Below are 16,298 nucleotides of genomic sequence, written 5' to 3'. Positions count from 1 at the left end.
GCATCACGGTCAAACAGCTGTTACATTAACACCCATAACACTGCTTATGACGCCCCTACACACTATAACAGCATTTATTGCGTTTAACAGGCCAGAGTCGCCCTCCCTCCTGCCTGACTGCAGAGCTGTGTGAGTCTCTGCTGCGGTCCTGAACTCTCTCTAGACAGACTACTTCTATCAGCAAGCAACACCAGGGCCGCCTGGAAACCGACTCCCCCCCAAAATTCCCACTGCTTGTTTTTGAAGGCAGGGGCCATTTGAAACAGTCAGACTCCTTGGGCCATAATTGGTTTTTATAGATCTGGCGCTGGACCCAAGTGTATACATCCGGGTGACTGACACCTCCCTCGGCCAATCAGAGAGTGAGTTGCGGAGGTCCTTGTAAAAACAATGCGCGTTTCATTGCGGAGGATTTTAATGGTCTGACGAGGGGCCTTGTCTCCCCCCCCCCCCCCGTTCCTTTAGGACGGCCCAGATGGACCACAGAACAGAACGGCCTGATAACAGTACAGAACCAAAGGATCGATTCAGACCAAAATACGGATTTTTACTGGTTTCTAAACACGTTTCCTTCTCAAGTAAGAGGCTAACTTGTTCTCCGTACTGTCACTCTCGTCGCCTAAAATCGCAAAACCTTGTTAAAAAAAAACTGTTTTACCATGTTTCTGCTTAAAGGTTAATCAGTAAAAAAAAGGCGGTGGGGTGGCTGTGTTTATCGGTACTTTGAAACGTTGTTGTTGGATCTGTTCGTTGTTAGATACAGGAGAACAACAGCGTTTACTGCTTTAAAGTTTAGTTTCATAATAATGGACCTGAGAAAAGTTTGAAACGTGGCCGCCGGAGCCTCTCCCTGCGCCGCATGGCCTGCAGCACCGCACCCCTCCACTAACCGGGTGTCTCGGTGCCTCGGAATCAAATATTATCGCTTCTTTATAGAAATATAAACCGTCCAAATAATGTGATTTAAAAAATAATAATATTTGATCAGATCTGCCGCCTGCCACGACTCAAAAATCCGCGGTGTGACCAGGCAACTCGCCACTCTGCCAGGTTGAAGGTTAAAATTCAACATTTAGCCCGTTGTTTACTAAAATAACGCACGAAAAAAGTATTATTTTACTTTTAATGAGACTTTTAGCGTATATTTATTTTTATAACACTGAAATAGCGTTTTGTTAACCTGTACCTAAGCAGACTGTATGTAGTCCACAACAAGAAGCAACTGCTTAGAAACCTGGGATTAATTACGGAGGATTTGGACGAGTTGACCATTCAGGTTTTCTTTTCCAGCACGAAAAGTCCGTTTTTTAATTGTTATGTTTTAATGCTTCAGATCGCCTACATAAGAGTCATTCAAGACTACCGTTTAGATAATTATTCTACATTAAAAACAACGCGAGACTAGCCGAGTCTACTCGCTTGGCTGCATTTGGCATAAAACACACATTAAATGTTATTATCGGGCTGTTTAGTGTGTTGTAAACACACACCAACTAAACAGACTCGGCAGTAGACTGCCATCAAATCTTTATAGAAAGTGTTTTCTTACATTTGCAACCTTTTCTGTGACCAACACACGGTCGCCGAGGAGTGGTGTGAACAGCCGTCTGGGTGTGAACGGGTTGGGGTCAGATCCTCCAGGCGGCATCGGGGATATCTTAACACTAACTGCGGATCAAGAGGCTCCAACACACCGCTAAACTCTTCTGATCAACGAGACGGGCTCTTCTGCAACCGTATTTATCTCTATTTGTTTTAATATCTATTTGATGCGCCTGTGATATTTACGGTGTACTGGTTTTATATGGAGTCTTTGGTCCGTGGAGCTGGCTGGTTCAGGGCTGGCGGAACAACTCGGCCATCGAGGCTATTCTAGAAGGAATCCATATTATAGAAGGAATCCATTTGACGACGAGTGTTTTTGGCTGAGCGGGTTTTTTTTAATCATTGGGATCCTGATACCTCCAGTCTGTTCCAACTAACCGCTCAGTCCTCTGCCCCGTCAGCGGGAAGAGCGACGGCTTCACGGTCTGCCCGAGAGTCGCGGAAGAAACGCAGCTGGTCAACTATACCTTTTCAATAATCTTATTATTATTAGCACACAGTGGCTCATATGAAGGGTCTCTACAACCGCTTAACCGTTATTCCCATTTGCGCGTTTATGGAAGATTGTAAATTAAGTTTTTAAAGTGTTTTTCCAAACTGCGTCATTACCTCTCTAATGGACCGAGCTCCGTAGATTCCGGTAGGCTATTGGGTAAAAACGACTGAAAATTCCCTAAAAAAAACCCGTCTGTTACTAGTCTTATGATCTGACCTCGCCAGAGACAGACGTACGGTGTACGATTGTATGTCAAGCGATTTGCTTGGTGTTTTTATAGGTCAGGATGTCGATGGGCATGGATCCACAGGGAGACCCACCGCCAGCCTAGCCTTTAGCGGCTCTTTGGGAACACTATCCCGGACACAGTGCTAGCTCCGGACGCCCCACTCCCCCCCACACACTGGAGAATGGATGGCCGAGATTTCGGACCCCCTCGGTCTGTCCATGTTCCCCCTCCCCTGTTGGCCATGGAGACCCGCCGACTCGGAGCTGCTGCAGCAGCCAGGAGGATCCCTCCCTCGCCCGGACACTTGGGCACAGGGCACCCAGCAAACCTCCACGTCGGGAAATTCCTTCCAACGGTCATGAACCTCCATCCACATCACAGTAAGATCTATATATCTATCTATCTATCTATCTATCGTTCTATCTATCTATCTATCTATCTATCTATCTATCTATCTATCATAAACATATTGTCCTTCTGAAAAGAACAGTTGAATGCACAGTGGCTACAGGAGATATATAGGCTCTATGTAGGTTAATGTAGTAATGACACTTCACAGATATATAGGCTTTATGTAGGTTAATGTAGTAATGACACTTCACAGATATATATGCTTTATGTAAGTTAATGTAATGACACTTCACAGATATATAGGCTTTATGTAGGTATGAAACTTCACAGATATATAGGCTTTATGTAAGTTAATGTAATGACACTTCACAGATATATAGGCTTTATGTAGGTTAATGTAATGACACTTCACAGATATATAGGCTTTATGTAGGTTAATGTAGTAATGACACTAAACAGATATATAGGCTTTATGTAGGTTAATGTAGTAATGACACTTCACAGATATATAGGCTTTATGTAAGTTAATGTAGTCAAATCAAATCAAATTTATTTATATAGCCCTTCGTACATCAGCTGATATCTCAAAGTGCTGTACAGAAACCCAGCCTAAAACCCCAAACAGCAAGCAATGCAGGTGTAGAAGCACGGTGGCTAGGAAAAACTCCCTAGAAAGGCCAAAACCTAGGAAGAAACCTAGAGAGGAACCAGGCTATGTGGGGTGGCCAGTCCTCTTCTGGCTGTGCCGGGTGGAGATTATAACAGAACATGGCCAAGATGTTCAAATGTTCATAAATAACCAGCAGGGTCAAATAATAATAATCACAGTAGTTGTTGAGGGTGCAGCAAGTCAGCACCTCAGGAGTAAATGTCAGTTGGCTTTTCATAGCCGATCATTGAGAGTATCTCTACCGCTCCTGCTGTCTCTAGAGAGTTTTAACCAGCAGGTCTGGGACATGTAGCACGTCCGGTGAACAGGTCAGGGCTCCATAGCCGCAGGCAGAACATTTGAAACTGGAGCAGCAGCACGAACAGATGGACTGGGGACAGCAAGGAGTCATCATGCCAGGTAGTCCTGAGGTATGGTCCTAGGGCTCAGGTCCTCCGAGAGAGAGAGAGAGAGAGAGAGAGAGAGAGAGAAAGAGAGAATTAGAGAGAGCATACTTAAATTCACACAGGACACCGAATAGGACAGGAGAAGTACTCCAGATATAACAGACTGACTCTAGCCCCCCGACACATAAACTACTGCAGCATAAATACTGGAGGCTGAGACAGGAGGGGTCAGGAGACACTGTGGCCCCATCCGATGATATATACAGGAAGTACCAGGTAATAACATGGCTATATACAGGACGTACCAGGTAATAACATGGCTATATACAGGGAGTACCAGGTAATAACATGGTTCCTCTCTAGGTTTCTTCCTAGGTTCTGACCTTTCTAGGGAGTTTTTCCTAGCCACTGTGCTTCTACACCTGCATTGCTTGCTGTTTGGGAAGTTTTAGACTGGGTTTCTGTACAGCACTTTGAGATATCAGCTGATGTAAGAAGGGCTTTATAAAATACATTTGATATACAGAGATCACCGAGTCGATGTGCAGGGGTACGAGGTAATTGAGGTAGCTATGTACATATAGGTAGGGGTAAAGTGACTAAGCAACAGGATAGATGATAAACAGTAGCAGCAGTGTGTGTGTGTGTGTGTGTCAGTGTAAAGGCCTCAGCATGCCTCAGTTCAGCTGGTGGCCAGCCAAAGTTGGCTAGGACAACCCAACGAGTGTCCTCTCGTATTCCCTTAAAAGACCTTCACTTGGGGAAAAACAAGAAGGAGAAAAAAAAGAGCAATAGTACTGTTTGTCCATTTTCAGACGCCGTAGCCAGGATGCACTTCCTCAAAAATAGTATTGAGTTCATCTAAGATAACTGGATAGATCTTTGCGATGGGACAGAGTTGTGGATCGAATGTAAAACAGTCTCTCCGCTGCTCAACTAGAATCGGCTGTGCAGCTGCCAACGCCTCCAACATGTTGATCCGTTAGAGCCGACATCAACCCCAGAATTCATACCGCCGGAGCAAGACAGAAACTCAACAAGATAATCAACTTCATCTCCCCTCTGCATTCAGGCAGCCCTTTTACAGTGGATTATGTTTCTATCTGTGGATATGGGTCTGTTCTCTGAGTACGACATGTTTCTAGTGTGGATATGGGTCTGTTCTCTGAGTACTAGACATGTTCCTAGTGTGGATATGGGTCCGTTCTCTGAGTACTAGACATGTTTCTAGTGTGGATATGGGTCTGTTCTCTGAGTACTAGACATGTTTCTAGTGTGGATATGGGTCCGTTCTCTGAGTACTAGACATGTTTCTAGTGTGGATATGGGTCCGTTCTCTGAGTACTAGACAATTAATTGACCACTTAAGCAAGCTAAAGTGGTGAATGAATTGGCCAATGCGCCCTGTGTTGGCCTAACTACAGATGAACTGACCTACAGAGAGGTACCTAACAGTGACATCACATGACCCCGTAGTGGGGTGCACCCTGTGTTGGCCTTACTACAGATGAACTGACCTCCAGAGAGGTACCTAACAGTGACATCACATGACCCCGTAGTGGGGTGCACCCTGTGTTGGGCTAACTACAGATGAACTGACCTACAGAGAGGTACCTAACAGTGACATCACATGACCCCGTAGTGGGGTGCACCCTGTGTTGGCCTTACTACAGATGAACTGACCTCCAGAGAGGTACCTAACAGTGACATCACATGACCCCGTAGTGGGGTGCACCCTGTGTTGGCCTTACTACAGATGAACTGACCTACAGAGAGGTACCTAACAGTGACATCACATGACCCCGTAGTGGGGTGCACCCTGTGTTGGCCTGACTACAGAACTGACCTCCAGGGTTACAGAGAGGTACCGAACAGAGACATCACATGACCTCGTAGTGGGGTGCACCCTGTGTTGGGCTAACTACAGATGAACTGACCTCCAGAGAGGTACCTAACAGTGACATCACATGACCCCGTAGTGGGGTGCACCCTGTGTTGGCCTTACTACAGATGAACTGACCTCCAGAGAGGTACCTAACAGTGACATCACATGACCCCGAAGCGGGAAATCAGACACACCGCGCTACAGACACCTCCCCTTTATGAGTAGTGTGCATTTAAAAAAACAAAAATAATCTTTGTGAGAAAATATTATAGCACAGTACAGGCCTGTTCAATGTCTGAGCCGTGCTCTACGTATTGATTTCACTGCACTTCATTTTAGTGTTGTTGATGAGTATAATCCTGTTTTTGTTTTGTTTTTCATTTAAGAACATACCGTGTTGACATTCCTGATTGTACCTCTCAGCAGGCCTTAGACGAGTCGTGATCATATGGAATCAGGGATGTACCAACTGATCACATATGGAATCAGGGATGTACCAACTGATCACGTATGGAATCAGGGATATACCAACTGATCATATATGGAATCAGGGATGTACCAACTGATCACATATGGAATCAGGGATGTACCAACTGATCACATATGGAATCAGGGATGTACCAACTGATCACATATGGAATCAGGGATGTACCAACTGATCACATATGGAATCAGGGATGTACCAACTGATCATATATGGAATCAGGGATGTACCAACTGATCGTATATGGAATCAGGGACGTACCAACTGATCGTATATGGAATCAGGGATGTACCAACTGATCGTATATGGAATCAGGGATGTACCAACTGATCGTATATGGAATCAGGGATGTACCAACTGATCGTATATGGAATCAGGGATGTACCAACTGATCGTATATGGAATCAGGGACGTACCAACTGATCGTATATGGAATCAGGGATGTACCAACTGATCATATATGGAATCAGGGATGTACCAACTGATCGTATATGGAATCAGGGATATACCAACTGATCATATATGGAATCAGGGATGTACCAACTGATCGTATATGGAATCAGGGACGTACCAACTGATCGTATATGGAATCAGGGATGTACCAACTGATCATATATGGAATCAGGGACGTACCAACTGATCGTATATGGAATCAGGGACGTACCAACTGATCGTATATGGAATCAGGGATGTACCAACTGATCGTATATGGAATCAGGGATGTACCAACTGATCGTATATGGAATCAGGGATGTACCAACTGATCACATATGGAATCAGGGATGTACCAACTGATCACATATGGAATCAGGGATGTACCAACTGATCACATATGGAATCAGGGACGTACCAACTGATCACATATGGAATCAGGGATGTACCAACTGATCGTATATGGAATCAGGGACGTACCAACTGATCACATATGGAATCAGGGATGTACCAACTGATCGTATATGGAATCAGGGATGTACCAACTGATCACATATGGAATCAGGGATGTACCAACTGATCACATATGGAATCAGGGATGTACCAACTGATCACATATGGAATCAGGGATGTACCAACTGATCACATATGGAATCAGGGATGTACCAACTGATCACATATGGAATCAGGGATGTACCAACTGATCACATATGGAATCAGGGACGTACCAACTGATCACATATGGAATCAGGGATGTACCAACTGATCACATATGGAATCAGGGATGTACCAACTGATCACATATGGAATCAGGGATGTACCAACTGATCGCATATGGAATCAGGGATGTACCAACTGATCACATATGGAATCAGGGATGTACCAACTGATCACATATGGAATCAGGGACGTACCAACTGATCGTATATGGAATCAGGGATGTACCAACTGATCACATATGGAATCAGGGATGTACCAACTGATCACATATGGAATCAGGGATGTACCAACTGATCACATATGGAATCAGGGATGTACCAACTGATCACATATGGAATCAGGGATGTACCAACTGATCACATATGGAATCAGGGATGTACCAACTGATCACATATGGAATCAGGGATGTACCAACTGATCACATATGGAATCAGGGATGTACCAACTGATCACATATGGAATCAGGGATGTACCAACTGATCACATATGGAATCAGGGACGTACCAACTGATCACATATGGAATCAGGGATGTACCAACTGATCACATATGGAATCAGGGATGTACCAACTGATCACATATGGAATCAGGGATGTACCAACTGATCACATATGGAATCAGGGACGTACCAATCACTGATCGTATATGGAATCAGGGATGTACCAACTGATCACATATGGAATCAGGGATGTACCAACTGATCACATATGGAATCAGGGATGTACCAACTGATCGCATATGGAATCAGGGATGTACCAACTGATCACATATGGAATCAGGGATGTACCAACTGATCACATATGGAATCAGGGACGTACCAACTGATCGTATATGGAATCAGGGATGTACCAACTGATCACATATGGAATCAGGGATGTACCAACTGATCACATATGGAATCAGGGATGTACCAACTGATCACATATGGAATCAGGGATGTACCAACTGATCACATATGGAATCAGGGATGTACCAACTGATCACATATGGAATCAGGGATGTACCAACTGATCACATATGGAATCAGGGACGTACCAACTGATCGTATATGGAATCAGGGATGTACCAACTGATCACATATGGAATCAGGGATGTACCAACTGATCACATATGGAATCAGGGATGTACCAACTGATCACATATGGAATCAGGGATGTACCAACTGATCACATATGGAATCAGGGATGTACCAACGCTTTTGGATTTTCTTAAATAAACAACAAAATGCTACGGTAACTTTTGGCGTTTCGTTTTTCCGCTGTATCGAAACTGAACCGTGACCTCGACGGCAGTACACACCGAACCGTGACCTCTACGGCAGTACACACCGAACCGTGACCTCTACGGCAGTACACACCGAACCGTGACCTCTACGGCAGTACACACCGAACCGTGACCTCTACGGCAGTACATACCGAACCGTGACCTCGACGGCAGTACATACCGAACCGTGACCTCTGTACAGTACACGCCGAACATTTATATAACCCTTTATGCTGGAGACCAGACCTCTGGTAACGTGGGTCATATTTATATAACCCTGGAGACCAGACCTCTGGTAACGTGGGTCATATTTATATAACCCTGGAGACCAGACCTCTGGTAACGTGGATCATATTTATATAACCCTGGAGACCAGACCTCTGGTAACGTGGGTCATATTTATATAACCCTGGAGACCAGACCTCTGGTAACGTGGGTCATATTTATATAACCCTGGAGACCAGACCTCTGGTAACGTGGGTCATATTTATATAACCCTGGAGACCAGACCTCTGGTAACGTGGGTCATATTTATATAACCCTGGAGACCAGACCTCTGGTAACGTGGGTCATATTTATATAACCCTGGAGACCAGACCTCTGGTAACGTGGGTCATATTTATATAACCCTGGAGACCAGACCTCTGGTAACGTGGGTCATATTTATATAACCCTGGAGACCAGACCTCTGGTAAAAATGATACAAGTATACTCAGACTGGTCTGTGCTCTTGGTTATAACAGATGAAATGAGACATTGTATCAACGTAAAGTCAACTCAGACTGGTCTGTGCTCTTGGTTATAACAGATGAAATGATACATTGTATCAACACAAAGTCAACTCAGACTGGCCTGTGCTCTTGGTTATAACAGATGAAATGATACATTGTATCAACATTGGAGCAGTGAGCGAAGCCAGCAATGTAACGAATGTAGAAATCTAACAACCGATGACTCATCAGGGTCTGGTGTCTGCATCCCTACTCGCCAACGCTGACGGAAGAATAGATGTTTATGAAGAGGGGGAACGGAGAGACGCGAGCGACTGAAGACTGGTAGGGGATGTTAGCGCGTGGATTACAGCTGCAACACGTGATCTGCGCATGAAAGCGGAGAGGGACGTTGGACCTGCGCGTGCGTTCAAGAGACAAGTGGCAGTTGGGTTTAAATTCAACAGGATTTCAACAGCGGGTTTGTTATTGATCGGTAGGGAGTGTCGTAGGAAACGGGTACTACGGTGTTCTGAAATGTTTTGGTGTTACCGTGCAAAAAAGTACTACTGTGCATGTGACTACATTTAAAAAAAAAAAGCGTATTGTTGTTTTGGACTATTCTCAAAGAGAACATTAGACCTTTTAAAAATATATAATTTTATGTAACCTTTGAGATTAGTCTTATTTCCAGTTTTAATGCAAGATATGAATTTGCCACAATGTTTGTTATTCAAATGATGTATTTCATAAACTGAAATGGAATTAAGTAAATAGCCCACATGAACTTGAAAAATGTATTAAAGGTTTTGTTTTTCCAGGTTTCAGGGTTTTCACTCACAAACACATGTTGTTTTAATAGAAGAAAAACAACATGGGATTTTCTAAGTCCACAATGATGCTTAAACCACATCAGGAGACCACTACTGAGGTTTGGGGGAAAATCTGAGACATTTCGATTTTTGGGTGAAGTTACCCTTCAATTCAAGTGAGAACCGAGCAAGAGGTTGTTGTTTAGCGCCTAGCAAGAGGCTGTTGTTGTTTAGCGCCGAGCAAGAGGCCGTTGTTGTTTAGCGCCCGGCAAGGGGAGGTTGTCGTTGTTGTTGTTTAGCGCCCGGCAAGGGGAGGTTGTCGTTGTTGTTGTTTAGCGCCCGGCAAGGGGAGGTTGTTGGTGTTGTTTTTTAGCGCCCGGCAAGGAGAGGTTGTTGTTGTTGTTTAGTGCCCGGCAAGGGGACGCTGTTGTTGTTGTTGTTGTTTAGCGCCCGGCAAGGGGAGGTTGTCGTTGTTGTTGTTTAGCGCCCGGCAAGGAGAGGTTGTTGTTGTTGTTTAGTGCCCGGCAAGGGGACGCTGTTGTTGTTGTTGTTGTTTAGCGCCCGGCAAGGGGAGGTTGTCGTTGTTGTTGTTTAGCGCCCGGCAAGGGGAGGTTGTCGTTGTTGTTGTTTAGCGCCCGGCAAGGGGAGGTTGTTGGTGTTGTTTTTTAGCGCCCGGCAAGGAGAGGTTGTTGTTGTTGTTTAGTGCCCGGCAAGGGGAGGCTGTTGTTGTTGTTGTTGTTTAGGGCCCGGCAAGGGGAGGCTGTTGTTGTTTGGACTCATCGTTAGTGTTTACTGGTGGGAGGGGTAGAACCGTCAAGAGAGCGTGGTGAGGACAGGGGAATGTGTGTGTGTGTGTGTTAGTGTTTACGTGTGTGTGTGTGTTTTCTTGCTGGTCATCAGAAGTGATATGATTTCTCAGCTCCACAACCATCTCTAAACACTTCTCCTCTCCAGAATGAAGGGTATTTATCTCTAGTGACCCACCTTCTCCTCTCCTCTACAGAATGAAGGGTATTTATCTCTAGTGACCCACCTTCTCCTCTCCTCTCCAGAATGAAGGGTATTTATCTCTGGTGACCCACCTTCTCCTCTCCAGAATGAAGGGTATTTATCTCTGGTGACCCACCTTCTCCTCTCCAGAATGAATGGTATTTATCTCTAGTGACCCACCTTCGCCTCTCCAGAATGAAGGGTATTTGTCTCTAGTGACCCACCTTCTCCTCTCCAGAATGAAGGGTATTTATCTCTAGTGACCCACCTTCTCCTCTCCAGAATGAAGGGTATTTATCTCTAGTGACCCACCTTCTCCTCTCCAGAATGAAGGGTATTTATCTCTAGTGACCCACCTTCTCCTCTCCAGAATGAAGGGTATTTATCTCTAGTGACCCACCTTCTCCTCTCCAGAATGAAGGGTATTTATCTCTAGTGACCCACCTTCTCCTCTCCAGAATGAAGGGTATTTATCTCTAGTGACCCACCTTCTCCTCTCCAGAATGAAGGGTATTTATCTCTAGTGACCCACCTTCTCCACTCCAGAATGAAGGGTATTTATCTCTGGTGACCCACCTTCTCCTCTCCAGAATGAAGGGTATTTATCTCTAGTGACCCACCTTCTCCTCTCCAGAATGAAGGATATTTATCTCTGGTGACCCACCTTCTCCTCTCCAGAATGAAGGGTATTTATCTCTAGTGACCCACCTTCTCCTCTCCAGAATGAAGGGTATTTATCTCTAGTGACCCACCTTCTCCTCTCCAGAATGGAGGATATTTATCTCTAGTGACCCACCTTCTCCTCTCCAGAATGAAGGGTATTTATCTCTGGTGACCCACCTTCTCCTCTCCTCTCCAGAATGGAGGGTATTTATCTCTAGTGACCCACCTTCTCCTCTCCAGAATGAAGGGTATTTATCTCTAGTGACCCACCTTCTCCTCTCCTCTCCAGAATGGAGGATATTTATCTCTAGTGACCCACCTTCTCCTCTCCAGAATGAAGGGTATTTATCTCTGGTGACCCACCTTCTCCTCTCCTCTCCAGAATGAAGGGTATTTATCTCTATAGACCCACCTTCTCCACTCCAGAATGAAGGGTATTTATCTCTGGTGACCCACCTTCTCCTCTCCAGAATGAAGGGTATTTATCTCTAGTGACCCACCTTCTCCTCTCCAGAATGAAGGGTATTTATCTCTAGTGACCCACCTTCGCCTCTCCAGAATGAAGGGTATTTGTCTCTAGTGACCCACCTTCTCCTCTCCAGAATGAAGGGTATTTATCTCTAGTGACCCACCTTCTCCTCTCCAGAATGAAGGGTATTTATCTCTAGTGACCCACCTTCTCCTCTCCAGAATGAAGGGTATTTATCTCTGGTGACCCACCTTCTCCTCTCCTCTCCAGAATGAAGGGTATTTATCTCTATAGACCCACCTTCTCCACTCCAGAATGAAGGGTATTTATCTCTGGTGACCCACCTTCTCCTCTCCAGAATGAAGGGTATTTATCTCTAGTGACCCACCTTCTCCTCTCCAGAATGAAGGATATTTATCTCTGGTGACCCACCTTCTCCTCTCCAGAATGAAGGGTATTTATCTCTAGTGACCCACCTTCTCCTCTCCAGAATGAAGGGTATTTATCTCTAGTGACCCACCTTCTCCTCTCCAGAATGAAGGGTATTTATCTCTAGTGACCCACCTTCTCCTCTCCAGAATGAAGGGTATTTATCTCTAGTGACCCACCTTCTCCTCTCCAGAATGAAGGGTATTTATCTCTAGTGACCCACCTTCTCCTCTCCAGAATGAAGGGTATTTATCTCTAGTGACCCACCTTCTCCTCTCCAGAATGAAGGGTATTTATCTCTAGTGACCCACCTTCTCCACTCCAGAATGAAGGGTATTTATCTCTGGTGACCCACCTTCTCCTCTCCAGAATGAAGGGTATTTATCTCTAGTGACCCACCTTCTCCTCTCCAGAATGAAGGGTATTTATCTCTAGTGACCCACCTTCTCCTCTCCTCTCCAGAATGAAGGGTATTTATCTCTAGTGACCCACCTTCTCCTCTCCAGAATGAAGGGTATTTATCTCTAGTGACTCACCTTCTCCTCTCCAGAGTGAAGGGTATTTATCTCTAGTGACCCACCTTCTCCTCTCCAGAATGAAGGGTCTTTATCTCTGGTGAAATTCTACCATGGATCTGTGTGTGTAGTTGGGTTTAGAGGCTGAGTTGTTTGTCAGGTAGTGACGTCAGACCCTGGGTATTTTAACATGCCATGACACACACACACACACACACACACACCACCCCCGTAACAAGCCCAACCCTCTGTGTGTGACAGCTGCTGTGTGTGGGGGAGTGAGGAGAGGATCGTGGGTGTATGTACGCACATTGTGTGTGTGAGCAAGTGTTGGTACAGTGTGTGTGTTGGTACAGTGTGTGTGTGTGTTGGTACAGTGTGTGTGTTGGTGCTGTGTGTGTGTGTTGGTACATTGTGTGTGTGTGTGTTGGTACAGTGTGTGTGTGTTGGTACAGTGTGTGTGTTGGTACAGTGTGTGTGTGTTGGTACAGTGTGTGTGTGTGTTGGTGCAGTGTGTTGGTGCAGTGTGTGTGTGTGTGTGTTGGTGCAGTGTGTGTGTGTGTTGGTGCAGTGTGTGTGTGTGTGTGTTGGTGCAGTGTGTGTGTGTGTGTTGGTGCAGTGTGTGTGTGTGGTCATTCTATCAGTGACAGCTTTATGCTATCTTGTTTCCTCTCTCTTCGTCTAAGACACACTGTGTGAGCGCTGACCAGTGGACATGGTGCCATGGTAACAGAGAGACAGCCTGTAAGCGTTCCCTACTCCTCTCTTCTTCTGTGGTTTGTGTTTTATAATGGAGCTCTAGTGGTGTATATGAATGGAGCTCTAGTGGTTTATATGAATGGAGCTCTAGTGGTGTATATGAATGGAGCTCTAGTGGTGTATATGGATGGAGCTCTAGTGGTTTATATGAATGGAGCTCTAGTGGTTTATATAGATAGAGCTCTAGTGGTGTATATGAATGGAGCTCTAGTGGTTTATATGAATGGAGCTCTAGTGGTTTATATGGATGGAGCTCTAGTGGTTTATATGGATGGAGCTCTAGTGGTGTATATGAATGGAGCTCTAGTGGTTTATATGGATGGAGCTCTAGTGGTTTATATAAATGGAGCTCTAGTGGTGTATATGGATGGAGCTCTAGTGGTGTATATGAATGGAGCTCTAGTGGTGTATATGGATGGAGCTCTAGTGGTGTATATGAATGGAGCTCTAGTGGTTTATATGAATGTAACCCTCCAGACCAGATAAATGTGTTCTAAGTCCAGGTGTGATGTCATAGCCGATACCCCATTATGTCAGCAGACGTCTTTTGAATCTGATTTCAGATCAGATATTTATTCTGAAATATCAACGCAACATGCAGCAGTCTCAATGATTTTTCTGAATAAATCCATTAGTCTCTAATCTATTGATTTCACTTGACTGGGAATACAGATTGTTGGTCACAGAGACCTAAATAAAATGGGCCTCGCGACTGTATTTCTGTGGATTCAAATTTCCATCGATTTTAAAATGCAATTGTGTCCGTTGTCCGTATCCCATGTGGCACTCTGTTCACAACGTTGACATCAACTAACCGCTTGACCACACGATGGTTTTGCGGTTGTGAGGCCAAATTCTTGAAAACGGTGGAGGCTGGCATATGGTAGAGAAATGAACATTCAATTTTCTGGCAACAGCTCTGGTGGACATTCCTGCAGTCAGCATGCCAATTGCACGCTCCCTCAACTTGAGACATCTGTGACAAAACTGCACATTTTAGAGTGGCCTTTTAAGCTTCTTGATATGCCACACCTGTCAGGTGGATGGATTATCTTGGCAAAGGAGAAATGCTCACTAACAGGGATGTAAACAAATTTGTGTACAAGATTGGAGAGATACGTTTTTTTGTGTGTATGGAATATTTCTGGGATCTTTTATTTCAGCTCATGAAACCAACACTTTACATGCTGTGTTTATATTGTTCTGTGTAACAAGAGTTTTATAAAGTAGACATGTTAAGCACAGTAGGGTTCAAATCTTTATACACTGCTCAAAAAAATAAAGGGAACAATTAAACAACACAATGTAACTCCAAGTCAATTACACTTCTGTGAAATCAAACTGTCCACTTAGGAAGGAACACTGATTGACAATACATTCCACATGCTGTTGTGCAAATGGAATAGACAACAGGTGGAAATTATAGGCAATTAGCAAGACACCCCCAATAAAGGAGTGGTTCTGCAGGTGGTAACCACAGACAACCTCTCAGTTCCTATGCTTCCTGGCATGTTTTGGTCACTTTTGAATGCTGGCGGTGCTTTCACTCTAGTGGTAGCATGAGACGGAGTCTACAACCCACACAAGTGGCTCAGGTATTGCAGCTCATCCAGGATGGCACATCAATGCGAGCTGTGGCAAGAAGGTTTGCTGTGTCTGTCAGCGTAGTGTCCAGAGCATGGAGGCGCTACCAGGAGACAGGCCAGTACATCAGGAGACGTGGAGGAGGCCGTAGGAGGGCAACAACCCAGCAGCAGGACCGCTACCTCCGTCTTTGTGCAAGGAGGAGCAGGAGGAGCACTGCCAGAGCCCTGCAAAATGACCTCCAGCAGGCCACAAATGTGCATGTGCCTGCTCAAACGGTCAGAAACAGACTCCATGAGGGTGGTATGAGGGCCCGACGTCCACAGGTGGGGGTTGTGCTTACAGCCCAACACCGTGCAGGACGTTTGGCATTTGCCAGAGAACACCAAATTCGCAAATTCGCCGCTGGTGCCCTGTGCTCTTCACAGATGAAAGCAGGTTCACACTGAGCACATGTGACAGAGTCTGGAGACGCCGTGGAGAACGTTCTGCTGCCTGCAACATCCTCCAGCATGACCGGTTTGGCGGTGGGTCAGTCATGGTGTGGGGTGGCATTTCTTTGGGGGGCCGCACAGCCCTCCATGTGCTCGCCAGAGGTAGCCTGACTGCCATTAGGTACCGAGATGAGATCCTCAGACCCCTTGTGAGACCATATGCTGGTGCGGTTGGCCCTGGGTTCCTCCTAATGCAAGACAATGCTAGACCTCATGTGGCTGGAGTGTGTCAGCAGTTCCTGCAAGAGGAAGGCATTGATGTTATGGACTGGCCTGCCCGTTCCCCAGACCTGAATCCAATTGAGCACATCTGGGACACCATGTCTTGCTCCATCCACCAACACCACGTTGCA

General features: G+C 45.3%; 1 protein-coding gene across 1 annotated transcript in view; it reads left to right on the top strand.

Moving 5' to 3' along the window:
• The first annotated feature begins 404 nt into the window (after positions 1–404).
• Positions 405–16,298, top strand: part of LOC139421676 (trinucleotide repeat-containing gene 18 protein-like) — a 98,377-nt gene continuing 82,483 nt past the window's right edge. Inside the window, exons 1-2 of the mRNA XM_071172767.1 lie at positions 405–578; positions 2,382–2,710. Coding sequence (XP_071028868.1) covers positions 2,512–2,710 — 199 coding nt within the window. The 5' untranslated portion in view covers positions 405–578; positions 2,382–2,511. The remainder of the gene's footprint in view (positions 579–2,381; positions 2,711–16,298) is intronic.

Source organism: Oncorhynchus clarkii, chromosome 12, assembly GCF_045791955.1.
Source record: "Oncorhynchus clarkii lewisi isolate Uvic-CL-2024 chromosome 12, UVic_Ocla_1.0, whole genome shotgun sequence".
Classification (NCBI taxonomy): Eukaryota; Metazoa; Chordata; class Actinopteri; order Salmoniformes; family Salmonidae; genus Oncorhynchus; species Oncorhynchus clarkii.
The sequence above is the reverse complement of the archived record's forward strand: the minus strand, read 5'-3'. Positions and strand labels throughout refer to the sequence as shown.